We start from the raw sequence: 22516 nt of genomic DNA on the forward strand, positions 1-22516 counted from the left end.
CTTAAGTTATAAATTCCAACTTCAAGAGAACGTGCCTTCCGTTTTAAACTTCAGTTGCGGCTGACGGGTAGCCCCAGGTTATTCCTCATTTCAGCTTAGCTTTTATCAAAACCACGATTTCCACAAAAGACAAAGAGCTTATCCATAAGGCACAACAATACCAACTCCAGTTCAAGTATAGTTTCAAGCTGTATTAGCAATTAAACCATTTTCTTCTGGACCAGTGTCCTCCAGTATTTCCCTCTGGCGATAATACATTGCGCTGGTACAATAGATGAATATTAGCCATCTTGATGAAATCTGTCACTAAAATGTGGTGAATATCAGTATTCACATGTGAATATTTGCAATCCCAGAAGAAGAAAAGATACTCATGTAACTGTTGACAGATACTTAACTATGATTGTCTGCATTCATTAGCATGTTTGAAAACTGAAGGAATAGACAGCTGCTTTCAAACAGTCACAAAATTTATCTGGAATTCTTAACCCTCACATATAAATGTTGATACCCACCAAATTTCGTACACTCATTTAACATTCCTAGTCATGCAGGAATAGCAAGACGCAAAACCCTACATTAAATAAAAGGTGCATGGAATACCATTATGGATTAGGATAACTCTTCCAATGGCTGTGAATTGAGGCATGTCCACATAATGAATCCTGAACATTTAGTAAGTGCTGATCTTGCTCGCTTTAAATTTTGAAGTACTATCTTCTCTCTTTTAGACTGATTTCATGTCTTTTTTTCATAAATAATCTTCTGTCTGCTGACATTTGCAACGTGTGGTTTCGTATCTATTGATCGGTTTCTCAAAAGTGTTCCGTTATCTCTCTGCAGGGGCCACAGGGCAAGTCAGGCCTTGGTGGACTTCCTGGTGCAGATGGCCCTCCTGTAAGTAGTATAATATTTCCTCACTTTTATTATTTTTTAAATCACTTCGCAGTGTTATGCTCATGAATTTCATCAAAGCAAGCGCAATGTGGATAGCTGAAAGCAGAAATCTTAAAACATATTCAGTTTTCTTATCTGAACTCTGTCTGTGTTTCTAGTCTTGTTTTTCCAAAATGACAGGTGAGAAATTGGAATGATGATGAAGTAAAAATCATTAAGATATGTGGCCTCCTTTGTTCTAGTAAAATTCAAAGAAATATAATAGAAATGTTAGGAGAGAACTGTATTTTCAGCTAAAGCACAAATTCATTCTTTTGGACGTGAAACATTTGCTCCTAATTCTTTGGGGGGGGCGGGTTATAATACAATCCTAACAACACTTTTATGGGAGTCAGCCCATTGATTGCAAGTAGTCCTGTTTAGGACTATAAAAAACTTAACTTTCTGATACTGTTAGTTGCCATGCAAAACTAAGAAAATGAAATTATAAATGACTAACAGTGAAATCCTAAACAAATTTGCTCTAGTCTAAGTCCATTGAAATCAATGGGCTTAGACTGGAGTAACTTTGCTTAGGATTTCACTGTAAATGCAGTTAATCATAACAAAGAGTCTTCTGCCACATTTATCCCTAACAAATGTATTCTGAAATAAATGTTCTTGGGCCGTGCTCATCCCACTTCATCAGATGCATGAATTTGTCACTTAAGCATAGTAATCACACATTTGAGGATGTACATTGCTACTTTTTGTTTAAATTAATCATTATGTTGAACTATAACTGGTGCTTCCCATTGCTTGCACAAGTGATTTTACAATTGGTCAAATCAGAGTTTACCATGTATGTGACAAGATTTGGCAGCCTGTGCTGGTGCAGAGGTTTAAGAGCAATCATGACACTTCAGTGCAGAAAATGATCAAGTGATGTGTTGGCTTTGTATATGACCTTTTCTCCAGCCTGCTTGTATGCCTCCCTCTACGAGAGGGAAGAGCTTAAAAGAAAGCACACTTGTGATTTAAGGGTGTAGCACTCTAGTAGAGAATGAGTCATTGCTCAGTAACGGAGCACATTCTTTGCATGTACAGGATCCCTGGTTCATTCCCTAGGCTCTCCAGTTAAAAGAGTCTTGGGTATTTGAGCTGCGAAAGACCTCTAGGAAACTGCTGCCAGTTGGAGTATACATAACTCCCTGGACTAGATACTCTGGTAACATCCAGGTTAGATTATTGAAGAGAGTTATATGTGGGCTGCCTTCAAAAATTGTTCAGAAACCTCAATGAGAGCAAACTGCAGCAGACTATAAATTGATACTGACCACCATGAATGTGGAGAAAGGCCTCCACTGGCTTCCAGTTTGTTTCTGATCTCAATTCAGAGTGCTAATGTTTACTTTTAAAACCTCAAATGACCTGAGGTCTGGGAAACCATCTCCTGCCTGAATTTGCCCATCAGTTACAATCCACCTACCCATCATTTATGAGACTATACTTTGTATACCACTCCCCCCCCAAAAAAAACCTTTTGAGGTGAAGTAGGTCTTTTTGGTTCAGGTGATGTGGCTTTGGAACTTACTCCCCATTTCCATTTCGGAACATTTTAACATTTAGGAAGCAGTCAAAGTCATTCCTGTTCTATGGTTTTATAAATGGGACTTATGTTTTTGTAATTTTATTCTATTATTTATGTATTTATTTATTTAGAAAATGTATATGCCTCCTGTCAGAAAGCTACCTGAAGTGGCTCATAAAGTAAAATTATATAATAATAAAAGCATAAAACACCAATTTGCAAAATTTGTAATACACAAGCCGTCAAACCCAGCAATAAAAATAAACCATAAAAACAAGCATGAAGGCAGCATGAAACCGTCAGCAGCCTAAAACGACCTTCATAATGCAGTCCTCATGCTAGAAGGAGACTATTTAAAAAATCAATATGAAAGATAAGTGAAGGAACAAAAGTGCAGGATAAAAGAAAAACACTTCAAAACAATTTGAGTTTTATACCAGGTCAATTGTCATGGCTTGCCTCAAAGAATACTAGAAATGTGGGTTTGAATGGGGTTCTTGAGAATTCTGCTTTCATCAATAATTCTACTCACAGAACTTCATTTCTCAGAGTTTCCTGAAGAGAACTATTACACAAATTTAAAACTGTATCCAAAACACACCCTTGTTATTTTTGCAAACAGAAATAAAAATGAATTAGACTGCATACAAGGTGATTTGATAGACGATGCCATCCAATGTATGTTTTAAGGGTGAAGGAATAAAGGGATGGTAAAAACGAACTGGTACATCAGAGAATTTCGAGGCTCTTGTGAGTGACATACAGTGCAATTTTAAGCAGAGTTATACCCTTCTAAGTCCATTGAATTCAATGGGCTTAGAAGAGTGTAACTCTGTTTAGGATTGCACTGAGAGTCACAAGAACAAAACTAATAATAATTAGGATACTTTGAAAACAGCTGTACACACAACTGAACTAAAGATTTATTCTGTACTTCACCTGCTTGTGGACTGAACTCAAATGGCACCCCCTCTTCTGCTTATTGATTTCTTCATGCTATAAAATATTTCCATTACTGTTTGCTTTCATTTTATTGTGTCATAACCTTAATGGTGTGCTTAGTGTAATGTTCGGTGACAGACAAAAATAATCAATTCACATCTTCCAGAGAAAACGCATTGAATTATTTTCAAAAGTGATTTGGACCTGAAACAAAACAGCAGCTTCAAGAAATAAAGTGATTCACTATTCCAAGGAAAAGCAGTGATGAGAAGTAATGTTGTCAAAGTGGTTAGATTAATCTCTTGATTGATTCTCCATAGCTTTAAAAATGCTGTAGGGATTTCCACATAAAATGGGGTGGTACAGGTTGCTTACAAATGCTGTAGAAATCATATGTGTTTCTCAGGGCAGAATTACACCTTAACTCTGACATTTATTCTACAAACTTTTATTGGCTTTGTACCATTTTCACTGTCTAGGCTTTGCTGGTAAATTGCTGAAAAATTTGTTAAGAAATCTTCAGCCTTCTCTAGAACAACTGTAAATCATAGGGATCCCTGGGAGCACTGAATTACTATAAAACCACTTTAAGTATGTTGTGTAGTTAAGTATGTTGCCCATTTTCTTTTCTGTTTTTTTTATTACCAAATATGTGTCTGAAAACAAGGCTGAATTTGGTTATATATAGAACGGTATGTAATTCACATTAATTTATATAGAGTTGTTCAAAACCATGTATTTTCTATATGTTTTGTAAATAGGGTCACCCAGGCAAAGAAGGCCAGTCTGGAGAGAAAGGTGCCATGGTATGTTTATGTTTTCTGTGCCAAAAAGATGTGTATCTTCATCATAAATGGTACATCATAAATGAAGGCTGTAAAAGAACTGTGCAGAGAATTTAAATCACAGGAATAATTTCCTCCACTAAATATTTACCATGGAAATACATAGTATTTCAGAACTGAGAAGATATCCATTGATGGTAGGAATGAGTATTGCAATAAGAAGTTCTTCTCCCCTTAGTGTTTGCTGCTTCCACATTCCCCTCCTTAGATGAAGCATCCTTGACTCTCTTTCAGATGCCTAGTGACATCTCTGCCTCCTCCTTGCTTATTTACTTCTCATTATCTTTTGTCTAATTTTTCTGTAAGAACTTAAGATCTCTGTCTAAGAACATCACATACACATGAAACCATTTCTCACATAAATACAGCTATGGTTACCATTTCCTGATAATGGGGGAGGGGGAGGCTGGTGTCTTTAATTCAGTAAACATCATGCTCCCAAGACATCTGCCTTTGGAGCTTTGACACTTGTGTTCATCAGTGTTAAGCAACCTAAGTGTATGAAACATAATATTTGGTGACATCCTTAAGACAGAGGATGTCAAGATCCCTCCCATGCGAGTTTCAAGTTTGAACAGACTGCTATGTGGCTGGACAGTTTGCTGTTGAGTTTATCTGGAATGGTTTCCCTGGCATGATTCACAGCATTTATTTGACTTTAATTCTCTTTTTAAAATTCACCTATAACTTTGTAGGTACACTTGACAAATGTTTTCTTCTTGCTGTCCACAATTTTCTGAGAATTCAACAAATCCTTGTGAATATCCAAGCATTGGGAGGCAAACTTTTTCTAGTCCACAGACAGCCCTCTTCTTTAAACGACTTCTCACTCATAATAATGTACTTGCCAACACTGGCATGGACCCTGGGACCAGAGCCTGCAATAAACCAAGATGTCCCCATATTTACTCCAACAGTACAATCACTGAACCTAACAACATCAGTTATACCATCTCAGAATCATTCACTTGTTCATCTTCCAGTGTTATATATGCTATCAAGTGTCAGCAATAGAGATGGGCACAAACAGAAAAAAAACCGAACATGATGTTGATTGTTCATTGCCATCCATGAACAGGGACTCACGAACAACCACGAACATGGCCCTGTTCACAAACATGTTCGTGGTTGGCTGTTCATGGGGGCCAGCAGGCTCTCCTCCAGCCATCATCCAGGTCAAGATCCCTACTGCACCACTCCCAGAAACATGACCTGAGCAGGCTCCAGGAAAGGTACCAATAATAAATAATAGCTTGGCCCCAGAGCCTGGCAGCAGCCCTGGAACTTGAAAGGGTAGATCTCTATCCCACCACACACAAAAAAAATTCAAGCTCCAATGCACTCTCTCTATCAAAATGCCAACAGCAACTGTCTCTCTCCCTCTCCACTGTCAGCAAACTAAGCCAGAGCTGGGAGCCCCTCTCCCCCCTGGTCTTTGCTCCCTTGTTGTAACAAATTTGGAGCTCCACACTTGCAAGGAAGACCTACCTATCAAGCTAAATTGGGCTTAGATTGGGCAACAGGAGTTCAGACAGAGTTCAGACAATCCCTGCCTAAGTTGCCAAGGGAACTGATTGCACGTGCCAGACTGTCTGGCTTGATGAAGAGCAACAAACAGCAACAAACGAGGCTTGCAATGACCTTTTTCATTTAGAATGGGGACTCATGAACAGCTTGTTCGCGAACAGTAGATTGGGCTGTTCGTGGCTTTTTTTTTGTTCGTATTGCTGTCCGTGCCCATCTCTAGTCAGCAATGCCCTGCTACTCTCTACATTGGACAATCAGATCCATCCCTATGCAAAAGAATAGATGGATATAACTTTGAAATTAGAAATCAGAACCCTCAAAAACCAATGGGAGAACATTTTAATCTTCTAGGATGTTCCATTGCTCACCTAAAAGTGGCTGTCTTCAAAGAGAGAAACTTCAAGGGGAGATTACAGATTGCCTTTATTCACAAATTCAGAACAATGGAGCCCACCCGCCCACCCCCAGGCTGAACAGAGACTAATGTGCAATCTTAAACAGAGTTTCTAAATCCATTGGTTTCAGTGGGCTTAGACTGTAGTAACTCTCCTTTGGACAATACTGCCAAGATTCTTACCTCACTACAGATGCTAATTTCTGCTCTAATCAAGATGCATTGTACCTTTACATTCTTATGCCCTTCTTTGTAACACCCAACCTACCTTTGACTGGGATATAAAGACTCAGGGATCTCTATTTCTTCTCATGTATGAAGGAAGCTCTGACTCTTGAAAGTTTACACTCTGAAAATCTTGTTGGTCTTTAAGGTGCCACTTGACTAAAATCATGCTGTTCTACCACAATCCAACACAATTACCCACCTAACTTAGAAATATCCTAGAATTTCATGGTGGAACTCTAAACATATAACTAAGAAACTATGATTGTGTTGTGATATAGTCAGAAAAAGCTGATCACACTTGGGAGATAAATGTTTGTTAACCAACGTTTGAATGCATATTATTTAAAATTGATATATCTTTTAGGGTCCTCCTGGTCCTCAAGGTCCAATTGGTTATCCTGGTCCTCGTGGTGTAAAGGTATGTAGGTAGAATTTTTTTTTGTTCATTTCTAATCCTTAGTCATCTGAAACCGTCTTTCAGCAAATCTGGCAACTTTGACCTTTCCATTGTTTTCTAACAGGGTGCAGATGGTGTCCGTGGTCTAAAGGGTTCAAAAGGTGAAAAGGTAATCCTTTAATTGCATTTAATTGTTATCTATTGTTAAGTTTTCATACAGAAAGTCAGTAATTATAAAATCAAGCAAGGTGCTTCCTAAATAGCTATGACCTTGAAAACTAGCAACAAGAAATCTATCAAATACTTCAGTAGATTTGCATATCACTTCTGCAATGTACAAAACAAGAGTGAGCTCAAAATTACAATAATCACGTTTAATTACTACTAGTAATTGTTGGGCTTCAAAACAAAGCCTTGTCCCCATTATTTGATACTCTGGCATTAGTTAATAATAATTTGAATATTCTAAAATAATACTGATGGTATACAACTACCACTGTTCTTTGGGCCTGAGCATTATTTTTATAGCCCAGTATAAACCTGTAACCCCCTCACACTCACTCACTGATATTACAAGCCATCATCCCTTACATACAATCATAAAATCATAGACTCATAGAGTTGGAAGGGGTCTTACAGAGACCATCTTGTCCAACCTCCTGCCCAATGCAGGAACAGCCTAAAGCATCTCTGACATGTATTCATTCAGCCGTTCTTTGAAGACTGCCAATGAGGGGGAACTCACCACATCCATAGGCAGCCAATTCCATTGCTCAGTCTCTTAAACTATGAATTTTTTTTCTTTTAGTTATTAAATTATTGTTACATGTACACTTCTGAAAAATGCACACTTTCCCCAACTTTTGTTTAATAATAACATCCAGCCTGAGAGTACTACAGTTTGCTAACAATTTTGTAACTTCTCGTTCACCCAAAAGGGATTACCCTGTTAATATCTTTTTAAAAAATTATAATGGACCAATATGGCTGCAAAGATAAGGCCAATTAACTTAAAGCTTTATTTTCCTGGGCCTTTTCACTGCAAAGTTATGAACTAGCCCCCCACAGCCAAATTCTGTTGCAAGTTCACGCTCAGTAGATAAGATGGCTAAGTGGATGAACTGTTCTTGCCCCATGATAGAACACCTACAGTTTTGATCAGTAGCTAGTCTGCTGAAACTGCTTTCAGCTTTTTCCATAGTTACTGGCAGTATGCAAAGACTCCATAGAGTAATGCACCTTCACTGAAAATTAGTTGCCACAGACACAGTCTCTATATTGAGATAATTTTCATCTTGATTTTGTCCCTCTGCTTCCCTAGTTATTACCATATTGTTGCCTGACTGCAGAATGGCCTTGTCTGATTTGAAATAATGGATAACAGATTGGTGCCCTTTAGCTTCATTCTGTTCCCTTTTTTTTTACTTCCTTATGTTTCTGGCTGCCTGATTTGTATTTATAGCTAACACCAGACTAGGGTTGTCAGTCCCCCACTGGGGGGCGGGGGATCCCCCACTCCCACCACTCCCACCCCGCCTTTATCACCCACTTTCTACTCCTGGGGTGTGCTCCCAGGCCACACAGCGTACTCCCGTGTGCCACAGTGGCCTTATCCGGCCCTGGATCGGGGCCAAATTGGCCTGGATCAGGCCACTGCAGAGTGCAGCAGCGCTCCTGTACTCTGCAGTGCCCTGATCCGGGCTGAATTGGCCCAAATCGAGCTCGATTCAGGCTGGATCAGGCACAAGTTGGCCCAGATCTGGCCTGAATCAGCCCAGATCAGGCCCAGATCAGCCCAGATTGGGACACTGTGGAGCGCAGCAGCACTCCCACTCTCTGCAGTGGCCTTATCGAGGCAGAATCGGGCCCAGATCAGCCCAGACTGGGCTGCTATGGAGAACAGCAGCGCTTCCATGCTCTGCAGTGGTCTGATTTGTACCCCAGTGGAGCACAGGAGCACTCCCAGGCTGGCCTGCAGCCCATGCAATTACATCACTTCCCGGACATGATGTCATCGTGCAGGCCAGGAGTGCTCGCGTGACCACAGGGCAGTGAGTAGATGCTGGACCTCCCACCTCCTGCCTGGGGGGAGGGGACCTGGCAACCCTACACCAGACATGGCAGCAGGAAGCATACATGTTTGTGACTTTGAGTGAATTAGGCATTTACATGTATTTTAGGCCCGCAAATACTAACAGAAGCTGCAACAGTACTTGCTCAAACTGTCTTATGGTGCTTTGTTTTGCCCTTCCCACCAGAGGTCCCTCCCTCTGCTCAGTCAGTTTATTTGTTGCGATCATCAATCAAAGCATATCAAACAAGTCAGGAATACATAAAAGGAGTAAATACATGCTGTGACGAATTCATAGCCTTGTTAAATGTGATAATGTTATTAAAATATTATGCCAACTGATTCCTCAATTTGCATGCTGAAGCACAAAATTTTTCCACCTTAAGGGTGGTTTCATTGAAATAATCAACAAGGAGGAAGGAGATATAAATTTTGTCAGTTCTAATATATATTTACCAAATATCCTTGTGATATGACCAATACATGGCTTCAACCATGCTCGATTGGCAAGAGCAGATAAGTAAGGAGTACAGAATACATGAATATTTACCTCTGAAGAGAGCTAATGGTAACACATTAAAACGAGCCAAAGCACGGGCTCAACAGTGTTTAGAAAATTCTGATGCATAAGTAGTCTGCTGGGGCAAAAATTTTGTCCAAATTTCCAGCCACTGGAGCAGATTGAGCCTATTCTCTATCAGCTTGAAGGGCTGTATCCCATATCAGTTTTTTAATTATTCCTTTGGTTCCCCCAAACCCAAGATGCTGTAGAGCTAAGGGATTAAATTCATAAAGCGTCCCTCCCTCCTGCCTATGCAAAAATAACTCTGGGATTGCTAGTTCTTAATACGATAGACCCAGCAGTTCAGAACGTTGCTTGAGATTGCTTCTCTAATATTACTTTTAATTAGCTCCAGCCAATCTCATGTGATCTAGACAATAGATAAATAGATACAAGGAAACAAGTTTCTATAAATATTCTCAGGCATTATCTATAATTTATCCTCAATTCCCTTCCGCCTTTTCTCCTCATTGTAATTGGGATTGCAGCCTGGGCTGGGCCTCTCTGGACTTTCATGCCCCGATAAAGTGTACCCTTTCCCCCACCCCATGTGGGGTCCCTGACTGTACCAGTACTGTTCTGTGTGAAAACTGACACAGATGTTCGGTTCTCACATGTCACCTGTCTGTTAACCATCTCTACTCAATCCGTCCTGTCTGTGATCAACATAGAAAAACTTCAGCACAAACAGAGCAAGCCTACACATCAGCACGGCATACAGCAATAAATATTCATGACATGACTGCTAGAAAAATACCACTGCAACTTCAAGGTCCCATTTGAACTGAGGTTTCTCCATGTGATCCATGGATATTGATTTAATCATTTCAAAGTGGCTAGGCTGAAATCCTGTTCTACCTGTTCTGCTGTAGCAGAGTGGTTCGGTTGCCAATCAGCACTCTACTAGTTTGAATCCCACTATTGCCACGAGCTCAGTAGGTGGCTTTGGGTAAGCCCTCTCAGCCCCTGCTCCCCAGCTGTATTGTATACCGCTAATTTGTTAAGTGCTCTGGGTGAGGCACTAATCTGTCTAGAAGAGCGATATATACATACAGTTGTTGTTATCATCATCATCATCATCATCATCATCATCATCATCACCACCACCACCACCACCAAATTCAGTGAGAGCTTTGCCATTTAATTCATTGGTGAATGGATTGGGCTGAGTTTAGACGTTTTAGAAGTGGTGAATTATTGAGCTTTTTTGTTTACCAACCAGAGATACTCATCTTCACTCCTCCAGAGAAGGGTAGCAAAGTTTCACAGATTGGCACTTTACTGGATCAAGTATGGAATACTTAAAATTTACATGGCAACCTGTCTTGGCACCTGTAGCAACATTTTTCCGTTGATGGTGTTATACTGAGTGTCATCATTTATTTGGTTGCCTATGGAAACTGTGTCCAGTGTCTTTGGTCACAGGGCTGAAGCTAACCTTAAGGGCTAGAGTCATCCCCTCCTGATACGACATTATCCCCTTTGGAGCAGTTTCACTCGGTAATAATAACTGTCTTTCTACTTGTAGTTAGAAGGAGCACCGTCCAGCACAAAAAGAGAAAACATTGCAGAGCCAGAGTTCATTTTCTTCCTCCTAGGTGCATCTGAGGGGTAGCCTTCAATGTTGCTGTTGACCTGTGCACACCACAATTTCTGAGCCACTTGGTATTACTCAATAATATTAGCAGTTTCTGGAGAAATGCCTCCAGGCCCTCTGGCACAGCAGCCCTAGGAGTGTTTCTCCATTTTTTTGTCAGAAAAAGTGAGGTGTTGTTTTCCATTCAGAAAAGAGATGCAGTTCTCAGTTAAGCAAAGAGCAAAAACAAAAAGTTCTCTGTTCCTTTGTCATTTGTTTATGTCAATAGATAGGTTCTCTGCTTTGCAGCAATGTTGGCATTATAAATTTGTCTGCTGATGAAAGATATTTACCTTGGCAGAATGGGAATTCCTCACCTCCTCTCTGTCACTGCAGCCCCAAATGCCCCACCTCCAGTGTTGCTCCTATATGAAGAGAGAGTTGGAGGTCAGCAAATAGCACCCCCCCCCCTTCCGTAACCAGGATTTTCCTTCTGGATCCAAGCCATTGTATATTCTGTGTTCACAATTATGTGGCATTTATGTATACAATATATGTCATTTATAAACATATTCGATACACACACACACACACACCTACCTACCTTAATGGCACATATTGACATTGCATGCATTTTAAAAGGGAAAAAATGATGTGAAGAAAGAGGAAATGGCATGATAAGAAAATTATTAGTTCACTTTGCACAAGGAAAAAATACATTGAGTCAGGAGTGTTCAGGTTGAAATAGCAGGGATGAAAATTCAAAATAATCTCTTCTCTAGTTTCATTTTCACCATTTCTGGACAATCTTCAAGTATCAGAGCAATCAAGAATACACAAGATGCAAGTGAAAGCTGTAGAATTGCATACCACTTGTCACTTGTCAGCACACTCGTCCCCAAACCCAAAAACTGTTGTGCCTTTTTAGAGACATATGGGTTGAGATGATGTTGGCAGGCTCAAAAGAAGCACCGCACCTGGCGGGTTTCAGCACAACCATTGCTGAACAAATGTTTGGGAAGCGAAGCGGCAGAGTCCAGGTCAGCTGCAAAATGCAAGGGGCAGATGGTGCCATTGGCAAGAGATGCATGTGGCTCACTAGTCAATTCACTCTTAAATGAAGCTTGCTTTGAGTAGTCTTTCTTCTGTGGAAATAGTACTTCATTGTGAGACTTCTAGGATAACATATCCTTCGTGTCCTGGAATCTTAATCCATGGCTTGAAAGCACCTCATGCATTCTGTTGTCATGGCTCTCAAAACACTGAATTGCACAGGTTTCTTCCTGGCATTGGGATTCATTAGGCACTGTCTCTGGTTCAGAACTTCTTTTCTGAAACGAAATAAATATTTCTGCTGGTTAAATAACAGAACAAACATCAGCTCATTACAGCGGTAACCTTGAACTGTTTTGTTTTATATGAACATCTTTGCCACATATGGTAGTTTGAAAAAAAGAAAAGAAATAGTCTGGGTTACTGAACAGAGTAGAAAAATGACATTGCTTCAGCTTCAGTTAATAATGAAAAGAAGACATTTCTGACCAGAGAAGGGTACAAGTTAGACAGCTCTTACAAACAGAGGAAAAGTGCAGAGCTTTTAACATTGCTTTAACAATAGACACTACTTACTGTCAATCATTTATTCATTTTTGACAGCAAACAATATAATTTCACTTTATAAATCACTCTGAAATACACAGATTTCAGTAAATCACTTCGCTATAGGCTTGTTCAGTCCAGAGACAGTCTTCCTCATGAATGATAAAGATTGCCCCAGTATCACCTTTTTGTGCTAATCTTTCATGGGATTATAAATTAGTCAGCTAGTGGCTTAGTGTCTAGAATCAGCCCCTGAACTGACTTTATCTGGCTCCTAGTGGCCTTTCCAAATTTTAAACAAAATATGGTATGATGTTTGCTCATAGTTATAAAATATTCAAGTGGGGAACCCACAAAGACTTACAGGATGTATCTCAATTTTCCTATCCCCCCCTATTTCCTCTTTCAAGATCCCGAAAGCCCTGATAACTTCTCCCCTTTTCCTGTTTCCTTCTCTCCTTCCCACCTACCAGAAAACCTGTCTTTATATGCTTACCCCTCTTCAGCTTTCCCTCCTTCTATCCCCAGGCAGCCTATACTCTGAAACAATATGGTTGAGTTGCATGGTGCTAGCCACTAGTCTACTGTTCAGCAGCAGCCACCTCGCAAATGTCAATGTGGCATCGTGATTAGAGTTTCAGATCTGGGAGACTCATATTCAAATCCCTGCATTGCCTTGGAATCACTGGCCAGCTGCATGCTCTCAACCTAACCTACCTCCTAGGTTTGTTGTGAAGATAAAATAGACGAGAGGAGAATGATGTAAGCTGTTTTGGGTCACCATTCGGGAAGAACATCGGGTACACGAGAAGGAAATAGATAGTAAATATAGCTGTAGATGAGGGTCAGATAGTTTGGTTGGTGGGTTGGATAGAGAGAAAATGGGTGGGGGGAATATGGAGAAAGTGATGTTCTTCACCATGCAACTTGGTCCAAGCCAGGGTGAGTCATGCAAGCTTCATGGTAGCAAGTCACCTGGTGATTACTGCAGGGCTTGCTTCCAGTGAATACTCCCTCAAAGGCCAAAACAGCCAGGAAAAGAGCCCTGTTACTTGCACCTACCTTTTACTTACAGAAACCAAGGCTTGATGGCTAGCAAAGCTGTTGTGATTGGCTAACAGTAATCACAGAGATCACTAATTTCACGGAACTACGGGCACAGTTTCTATAATGGGTGGGAGGAGTTAACCCGCAAATGTATTTTTTCCCCATTTCAGTTGGTTTTTTTCCTGCAAATCTGGAGCTTTTCTCAGGTTTGTAGGAAGTCTGAAGTTTTCAAATGTTTTTCAGTGGCAGCCCCATGTACAGCACATTGTAGTAATCTATTACAGATGTAACCCAGACATGCACCACAATGGCCAGATCCTTTCTTCTCAGGAAAGGCCACAGATTGGCTAACCAGTTGAAACTAGTAAGAGGCACTCCTGGCCACAGTTACCACCTGGGTCCAAGAGCACTATAGACCTGTTCTTTCAAGAGGAGTGCAATCCTATTTTATTGTCATATCAGAAATAATTCATTTTTAATAGAGTTGTTGGTATCTTTAGGTTTACATCCAAATTGACTTTTGAACATGAGGAAGAAATTTAATATGAAGGATAATAAAGAGTTTCTTAATGAATTAAGAAATGAATGTACATGTTGCCTTATGCACCTTTCTCATTATTGATTCTCCCTTTTAAACCTGAACAGTAATTTAATTTAGCTGTAGCAATATTTTTGATAGAATAACTGTTGCTATATTAAAATTATTTGGCATGTTATGATTCATCATGAGTAGTGTAAATTGTTGTGACTTACAGCAATGTATCTATGGTTCCTTCATACATTATACTAATGCATTTGTTCAGATGTTTTAATAATTTTCATTCTATTTGCCTAAAGAGTTTTACATTTTTCTCCTCAGGGTGAAGATGGTTTTCCTGGGTTTAAAGGTGATATGGGACTGAAGGGTGACAGAGTAAGTATTTTTACCTATATTCATAAAAGTCTATTCTCAGCATCCTATCAAATTTCATTGAGGCAAAAAAAAAAAAAAAAGAACTAGAGCAAAGCTATACCAATGAATAGACAGGCATATGAAGAGGAAAGCAGACTTTTCTTAGTGGCTTGGAGTCACCAGAGGTAGACAAGATGCCAGAGGTAGAAAAGATTTCCCCCCAAATTATAGTGGTTTGGGAGATTCTGAGGCAGCTTGTGGGCAGAAACCAGAGATATTATCAAGGGAGAATGTGCAAAGACTATTCCTGTAGCTAAAAGAAAGGAGAATACCAGATGGGTGACTGATGAAACTCTCAAAATTACTAAAGATAGACAAGATGCAAAAGTTAAGGTGAGAGAAGTAGAATCAGAATTCAAATGCAGGTTTTTAGTGACTTGCACATAGAGACGAAGATAACTATTATAATAACCAGTGCAGAGAAATAGAAGAGAATAACAAAAAAGGAAGAACAAGAGATCTGTAACACAAGATCCAGGAAATCAAAGGAAAATTCAAACCATGGATAGGCATGCTGAAAATGAACATAGAAATACAGTATCTGATCAGGACAAAATAAAGATGGAAACAATACTCTGAAGAAGTATACAGAAAAGATGAAAGGATGACAAATTCCATCAAAATCTTTAAAAGAATATGCCAACAAATATGGAAAACTAAACAATGGCCCACAGACTGGAAATGCCAAGTCTACAGTCCCCTTCTGAAAAGAGATGCCAAAGATTGCAGCAACTATCGTACTATCACGTAATTTCCTATGTAAGCAAAGTGATACTCAAAATTCTGTAAAAAGACTCTTACCATATATGGAACAAGACATGTCAGGTTCTCAAGCTGGATTCAGAAACGGAAGAGGTACTAGAGATTATACTTAAATTATGGTTAATGGAGCCTACCAGAGAATTTCAGAAGAAAATCAGCTGTGATTTATAGAGTATGTCAAGGGTTTTGACTGTGTGGATCATGAAAAACTATGGACAATTTTGTGTCCCACGACATCTGATTGTTTTGAAGTACAACCTATACTCTGTACAAGAGGCCATTGTTAGGACAAAATATGGGGATATTTGGGAATATAAAATGGTTTCCAATTGGCAAACAGAAACTAAGAGCAGAACCACAAGTGACAAAAGGCACAGATTGGACACTTGTCAGCTTCCCTCAAGTTTTGATGGGAAATGTAGGCAGCTTGGCGGAATGTTGGACAAGTGACAGTTGAAAAGTCCATTGGACAGCAGTCAGAGAGCGAAGCTGCGAGACCAGGATGCCTACATTTCCCATCAAAACTTGAGGGAAGCTGACAAGTGTCCAGTCTGTGCCTTTTGTCACTTGTGGTTCTGCTCTAAGAAATCATAAGGAGCTTGAGACTTGAAAGAGCAACCATGAGGGAACTAGAAAAGTTCCTTAAGAATAAAGAAGTATTTCTGGAGACCAAGATAATTCATACTATAGTGATCCCTGTTATTGTGGATGGATGAGAAAATTGGACAATTGAGAAAGCTGACAGGAAGAAAATTGAGTCATTTGAAATGTTATGTCGAATGAGAGTATTCCAGATACCGTGGACAGCCAAAATGACAAATAAGTGGGTTCTAGATCAAATCAAGCCTGAACTCTTTTAGAAGCTAAAATAATAATACCAAGACTATTATACTTTGGTAATGTCATGAGAAGATGAGATGACTCACTGAAAAGGACGATAATGCTAGGAAAAGTTGAAGGCAATAGGAAATGAAGAAGACCAAACATGAGATGGCCACAGCCTTGTTTTCAAGAGCTGAGCAAGAAACCCTTAATTCAAAGGGTTTCCATAAGTTGGAAGTGACTTGATGGCACATAACACACACACACACACACACACACCCTTGATATTGAAATGATGTAGGTGTTGAGAAGTTCATAGAACTCCACTAAACTCCCATATATAAGCACTATTTGGAACACACTAAGGATGTGCTCACATGACAAAAAGTGTATCCTGTTTTTTACATCTGTCCAGAATATTTTGTGAGTGAAGCAGTCTGTGTGAGTGGATCTGACTGGTCTCTCCTATGAGAAAATGGCTCAGAGCTGATTTTCACGATCTCAAAAGCCACTATATTTGGGGGAGAAATGCACAAGAGTCTTGTGGCAGCTTAAAGACTAACAGCTGTTTATTTTAGCATAACCTTTCATAGACTAGAGCCCACTTCATCAGATGTGTGTAGTGGATCCTTATTAGGATATATATGTACATACACATGTTTGTAAAGAAAATTTGTAATGAGGGTCAACAAACATGAAATGCAGGAGTACCGGATGAGACATCATTATGTAAAATTAAAATGTAATTAAGACAAGTACAGCCACCGTTCATAATAGCAGTAGTTGGTGATTAATTTCCCTAGTTTTGCTATGTAGTTAACACTTGCAGTGACTGAGGATTCCTGTCTTATTATCAAATCATTAAATTCATCGCATATAGGGTTTTAAAAATCAGTCCCAACACCCTGAATTGAGCCTGAAAGCAACTTGGGAGCCAGTGTAGATGGAATAAGACTGGAGTGGTAGCCTCTTACAACCTAGTCCAGTCAACATTCTGGCTACTGCATTTTATACCAATGATAGCTTCCGTACAGTCATCAAGGGCAGCCCCACATAGACCGCATTGCAATAATCTAATCTCAATTATATCAATTTGGTTAGAATTAAACACACATGGATAGGTAGGATGAATGAAATCACTATCTCATTGAAAAGATGGAAACCATTTATCATATCATAGAATGAAATGAAGCCAAATAAAGTGATATATGTAAATATTATTCCATGTCATAACATAAGTCATGTGTTAATATAACTAGCATGGCAATCCTAAAGTCAATCCTAAGAAGGCTACCACTAAGCTGGAGTTTAGACCTCTGTAAGTTGTCTGCTTCTGCGTGGTGAGGATTCTCTGTGTTGCTTTCATCACTGCTGCTAATGTACCTTAGTGATGGTGTTTCCACACACAGGAGTTTCCTGTGCATTTTCTCCATATTTGTTCCTAACTTTCCCCTTCCAAGAATGCTCCTTAGCAATTCCGCATTGACATTCAAGGACATGGTTGTCTTGTCTCCTGTGGTGACTTGCCGGCCTCCCTTTTAAATTCTTTTTTGCACACATATGGGCAGGACCTTTGCAGGGCAGGAAAATGTGCATCCTTCCTTGCGATAGCATGCTTACAGTCTTTGTCTGCATTCTTTCCCAGAAGATTGGAGGAAAGCAGGTTTGGAAAAAAGTTTTGAGGAAGAGAAAAAACAGGATGTTTTTAGCATGACATTGTGTGAATGCACCAAAAAGTGATTGAGTTTGGAAGGCACAGTGGAGAAAAACCTCTGTGGGGCAGCAGCTTTGGAATTATCTCATGTAATAAATTAGTAATTATTATGTTCTCTCTAGCTGATGTAGCTCAAGGATAGGATTGGAAAATTTCAAGGAACGCTGAAAAGAAAAACCTATTTTTTTTTCTTTTAGAATGTGTAAAATGTTTCTTATGGCAAGGTTTTTCACATTCAAAATATATAACAAGAAAAAAAAATTGAGGACTTTTTTCACATGAAAACGTAGGCAATTTGGGATAGCACTGAAAAAACCCCTCCTATTAAATATTTTCTCGTTTTGAGTAAGAAAACCTTACAAAACATTTCACTCATTTCAAATGTATGGTATGAAGAGTCTTTTGCAGTTTTTCCAGCAGAAAAATGGGGAATTTGAAGAAGCAGTGGGGGGTAAAGACATATACAATATGGCAACTGTTACAGTATAATGTGTTTATTGACAATATATTATTTAGTGCTTCCAATGTTATAACATTTAGCTTAATTGGATATGCTGGCAGTCCTACCTATGAGAGAGTTTCTGTCCAAATAATATACTTTTTACTACAAAATTTGTTTTCTACCTTAACACCCCCCCATACATGTGCTACAATTGCTTAGATTGCAGCAGTTTACAGCTCTTTCTGAATTAGTATACTTGCAATTTTTCTTCTAGAAAATGAAGATATTTATTCTTTTATATGCAAAAGCTATGTCAAATACTATATTTACACGCTGACAAAGTTATAAATAATGCATTTAATGTTGAATCAGTAAAAGAAGTTTTGGTTTGATAGGAAAGTATTGTATATATTTCAATACTTTCAAAATTTTCACTATGTTTTTTATGGAGAAAAAAAAGGAGGGGGGGGTTCTATTGCTTTAAAGTGTCCAGAAATGTTACATCTCTAACCCATGAAAGAATCTTTTTCCCGTTATGGTTTCATCCAGACCTTTGATTACACTACCTTTCACAGAGAGGTTGTTGATTTTTTACATCCTGTATTTGTATTTGTTTTTTAAAAGGGTGAAGTTGGTCCCATTGGTCCTCGAGGAGAAGATGGTCCGGAGGGTCCCAAAGGCCGTGCAGGCCCAACAGGAGACTCAGGTGGGCCTGGTCAAGCTGGGGAAAAGGTTAGTAATTTGCTAATGGGACATTTTGTATAGAATCAAGCCACCACACAGAGCTCATTTTGCAAGTGACAGAAACAGTAAGATGAGCAAATGGCTCAAACTTCCATTTTCGTTGCATGTTGTTTCCTCATCCAGACAGAAGAACTCTCTTACTACACAGTCAAGGGGATACATGTAGGCTCCAGATAGGTGTTATTAAGATTTATTTTTGTCTGGCTACACTGTGTGGACAATAAACTAGGAAGTCCCAAGGTTCAAATATTGCCTGGACCATAATTGGACTGGTCACTGTCTCCTAGATTTTGTGGACCATATTTGAACTGGTCATGGTCTCCTAGACTCTATCTGCAGATACAAGGGTAAATTTCATTTTCCTGCCTGTAACATCACCTTTTAAAAAAGAGTTCTATTATACTGCAGGAAGGATAGGTTATTTTTTAATATATGCCCTAAACTGGTACTAAACATGCAATAATTTTTTTAAAAAAATTGGACATAGGAGCTTACTTCGGAACTGCTGTTGTGTTGTTGTTTTCCTGCCTTGAAAACACTAAAAGAATTGAGTCATCTTCACCCTCTTCACACTGCATGGATTATACCCTTGTATTTAAATCCTGACTTAATATATGCAACTAAGCAAAGTAATTTCACCTTGCCACATCGACTGCCATAAAATTACTTGTGGAGAGAGGCCTTCCTTCAAGCTATGCATGCTTGATTGTAAGGTCAGCCTGACTGCTGTTGTATTTATTACAATTCGGGTAAGGAACTTTTGACGAGCTCTCCTAAATAGTTCATCTTCCCAACTTTACGTGTGGATTTATCTGAGAAAAAAAATTATAAACAGAAGAAAGTGGCGCGTGGGGGAGGGGGGATGATTAATGGCTTCATTCTAGCAACGTTTATATGTTACCATAAAAATAAGTTCATTCATTCCAGAAAGTGTTTCTTTCAGCTTCACTCAACTGTTGAGAGTTATTTCTGAATTAATGATCCACACAGTCTTGCAAGACATCTTGCCAGCTGTTAACAAGGTCATGAACCAAGAATGCCAATGTTATCATTATGGAAGGATGGAAGGATAATGAGAATGTGATTATTCAATTCCACTTAAATTCCATTTTCATTAAAATAAGAATATATGACTCTTATTTTTCTCCCAAACTTTAACTAAATAGCAATAAAAATAGGGTTGGATCCAGGGGTGGACTGAACATTAATTTATTGGGAAAGCTCCCAGAGGTACACTGCCCCATAGGGCCAGTAGCAGATGGAAATAAACAAAGCCAAACCCCACCAGCTCTGCCAGCCCTTTAGGGGCCAATTGTATTGCAGGAGGAGGTGCAGCTCAGCCTGGCTTGTTCTTGGGCCATTTTGTCTTCCCCCTGGCTGAATCCAAGGAGTCAACAGAAGGAAATTCAGATGCTAGCCAACTTGCATGAACAGTGTTGTAGTCAATTCTGTAGCAGTTTCTGTTTTCACTTTCATGAAAGAATGTGTGAGCTCTTCTAAATGCTCTTGCATAATTGGAATTTTCAAAATTTTAGTTGTAGTTTAGCATAAGATGTAAAACATGCTATCCAAGAAAGGAGGGCAGAGATGGTACCTTTGTGTCTAGCCTATTTTTTTTTAATTGGGTGGCATTACAAGAATAGAAATGTTTAAGAAATCTTACAGAAAGTGCTTTGCTGTTATAAGATATGCAAATGTAAGCCCATCCCAAAGGAGGTTCCAGAGGAATCTCCCAAAATTGTAAAATTACTGCACCAGCCCCCATAAAATGTGACATTTTCTTTTATAACATTCACAGCTGTAATAATTTTTTTTAAGTCTTCTGTATTTAAATCTTTCAAGTTTTTTTTTTTTTTTTTTAGACTTTCTGTTGCAGCTAAAAGGGTTAGCATTGCAGTACAGACTCCTGGGAAGATCCCATGAGTAGAGAAGTTAGAGGCTTTGAGAGAAGCAGAGAACTTTGTGGATATGGTGATAACAGTGTGAGATTAACCAGTGTTTAACTAGCTATTTGATTGTTTAAAATGTAGGTTTTCCTTTTGTTTCATATCCACTTGTACTTCAAATGTCATCCTTTTAATAAGGTTGAAGCAGATCTTGAAATGGCCATAACTCTATATAACTGTGTGGAATTTCATTTTATGTCCCTCGGGGTATTTTCTTTAGGTCAGGACTGCATTTTTATTAGTACTGTTTTCATTCTAAATACTGATTCTTTCCTGGAATTTTTTTATTTTAGTTCATCCTTGAGAAAATAAAATGGTCTCTATCCTACTTATGGCAAGTCATATAATCAGTTATGTAATGAGTAAGACGTATAAAGGGATCCCTGCAAATGAAATTAGTGATTATGACTAGGACTTCATTGTACGTTTGCAGTATAAACAATTAAATGAAAAAGGGAGTTTTGGAAAGCATCTTGGGTATGGAAGAAATGCTACACATTTTTCAAAAGAATATGTATTCCACATTTTAGCTCAGTTCTGTTGGTGCTCCATGGTGTTACAGGCAATAGCCATTTACTGGATGACTTCTGTCAGATGTTTACCAACTTTGGCAATTCTTTTTAAGTAAGTAGAAAGTGGGTGATAAAGGCAGTGTCTTGTCCTGCTGTTGTCAACAAAGTCACAAGTTTTTGGAATTAAAATTCTGTAAAAACTTGTATCAAAGGTAATATTTATTATAGGACAAGTCCCCACTGTGAAGGTCAGAATTTTAAATGGCACTTGAATACAGGTAGTATGATGTGAAGTTGCGCAATGCATTCTCTACCCAACTTCCATTTAACAGACTGACCACAAGTGGTTTCTAATGCGCTTATTTCAGATAAAAGAAATAACTAATTGACTTTCTTGGATAGGAGAATAAGGATGTTAAGCAAAGAGGTGAAACTATATAAAAGTTTAACATACAGCATTTTCTGGGCTCATTCAGTTAAGTGTTTCAGTTGTCAATTCCTGGGTGCAGAGAATAGTTATCAGTAGAGATGGGCACAAAATGGGGAAAAAACAAAACAAGAGTTTCGCTTTTCGTCGCATTCCACGAATCATGGAACAGAACTTCCATGAAATTGTCCCATTTCGTGATACGATTTGTTAGTTTCGTGATTCATCAGAACTGGGGCACTTCAACAGCCCCCTTCATACCCAGAGAGACTGGGCTTGAGGGGAGGGCCCCAAAACCACTACACAGATACCTGCCCAGGCGAGAGAGGTGCACAAAATAAAAACTAAAGGAAAAAACAGGAGTGTGAGCCCTCAAAAGAGCAGAGAAAGAATTAGGAAGAAACAAAGCCAAGCAAAGAAAAAATAAGTGTGGCCTCAGTCAAGCTAGGCCCCAGAGCCTGGCAAAGGCCTGAGACTAGGGGAGGGTGGGGTGGAGGAAAAAAGGCACCCTCACCCAAAGACCTTCCCAGCAAGGCCAAG

The 22516-nt window shown here is 39.1% G+C and overlaps 1 protein-coding gene across 1 annotated transcript in view; it reads left to right on the forward strand.

Moving 5' to 3' along the window:
• The window catches only part of COL11A1 (collagen type XI alpha 1 chain), a 368205-nt gene that overhangs the window by 205123 nt on the left and 140566 nt on the right, over nt 1-22516 (forward strand). The window contains exons 25-30 of the mRNA XM_054980352.1: nt 844-897; nt 4171-4215; nt 6768-6821; nt 6925-6969; nt 14515-14568; nt 18972-19079. Coding sequence (XP_054836327.1) covers nt 844-897; nt 4171-4215; nt 6768-6821; nt 6925-6969; nt 14515-14568; nt 18972-19079 — 360 coding nt within the window. The remainder of the gene's footprint in view (nt 1-843; nt 898-4170; nt 4216-6767; nt 6822-6924; nt 6970-14514; nt 14569-18971; nt 19080-22516) is intronic.

This window comes from Eublepharis macularius, chromosome 5 (genome assembly GCF_028583425.1).
Source record: "Eublepharis macularius isolate TG4126 chromosome 5, MPM_Emac_v1.0, whole genome shotgun sequence".
Taxonomy (NCBI): Eukaryota; Metazoa; Chordata; class Lepidosauria; order Squamata; family Eublepharidae; genus Eublepharis; species Eublepharis macularius.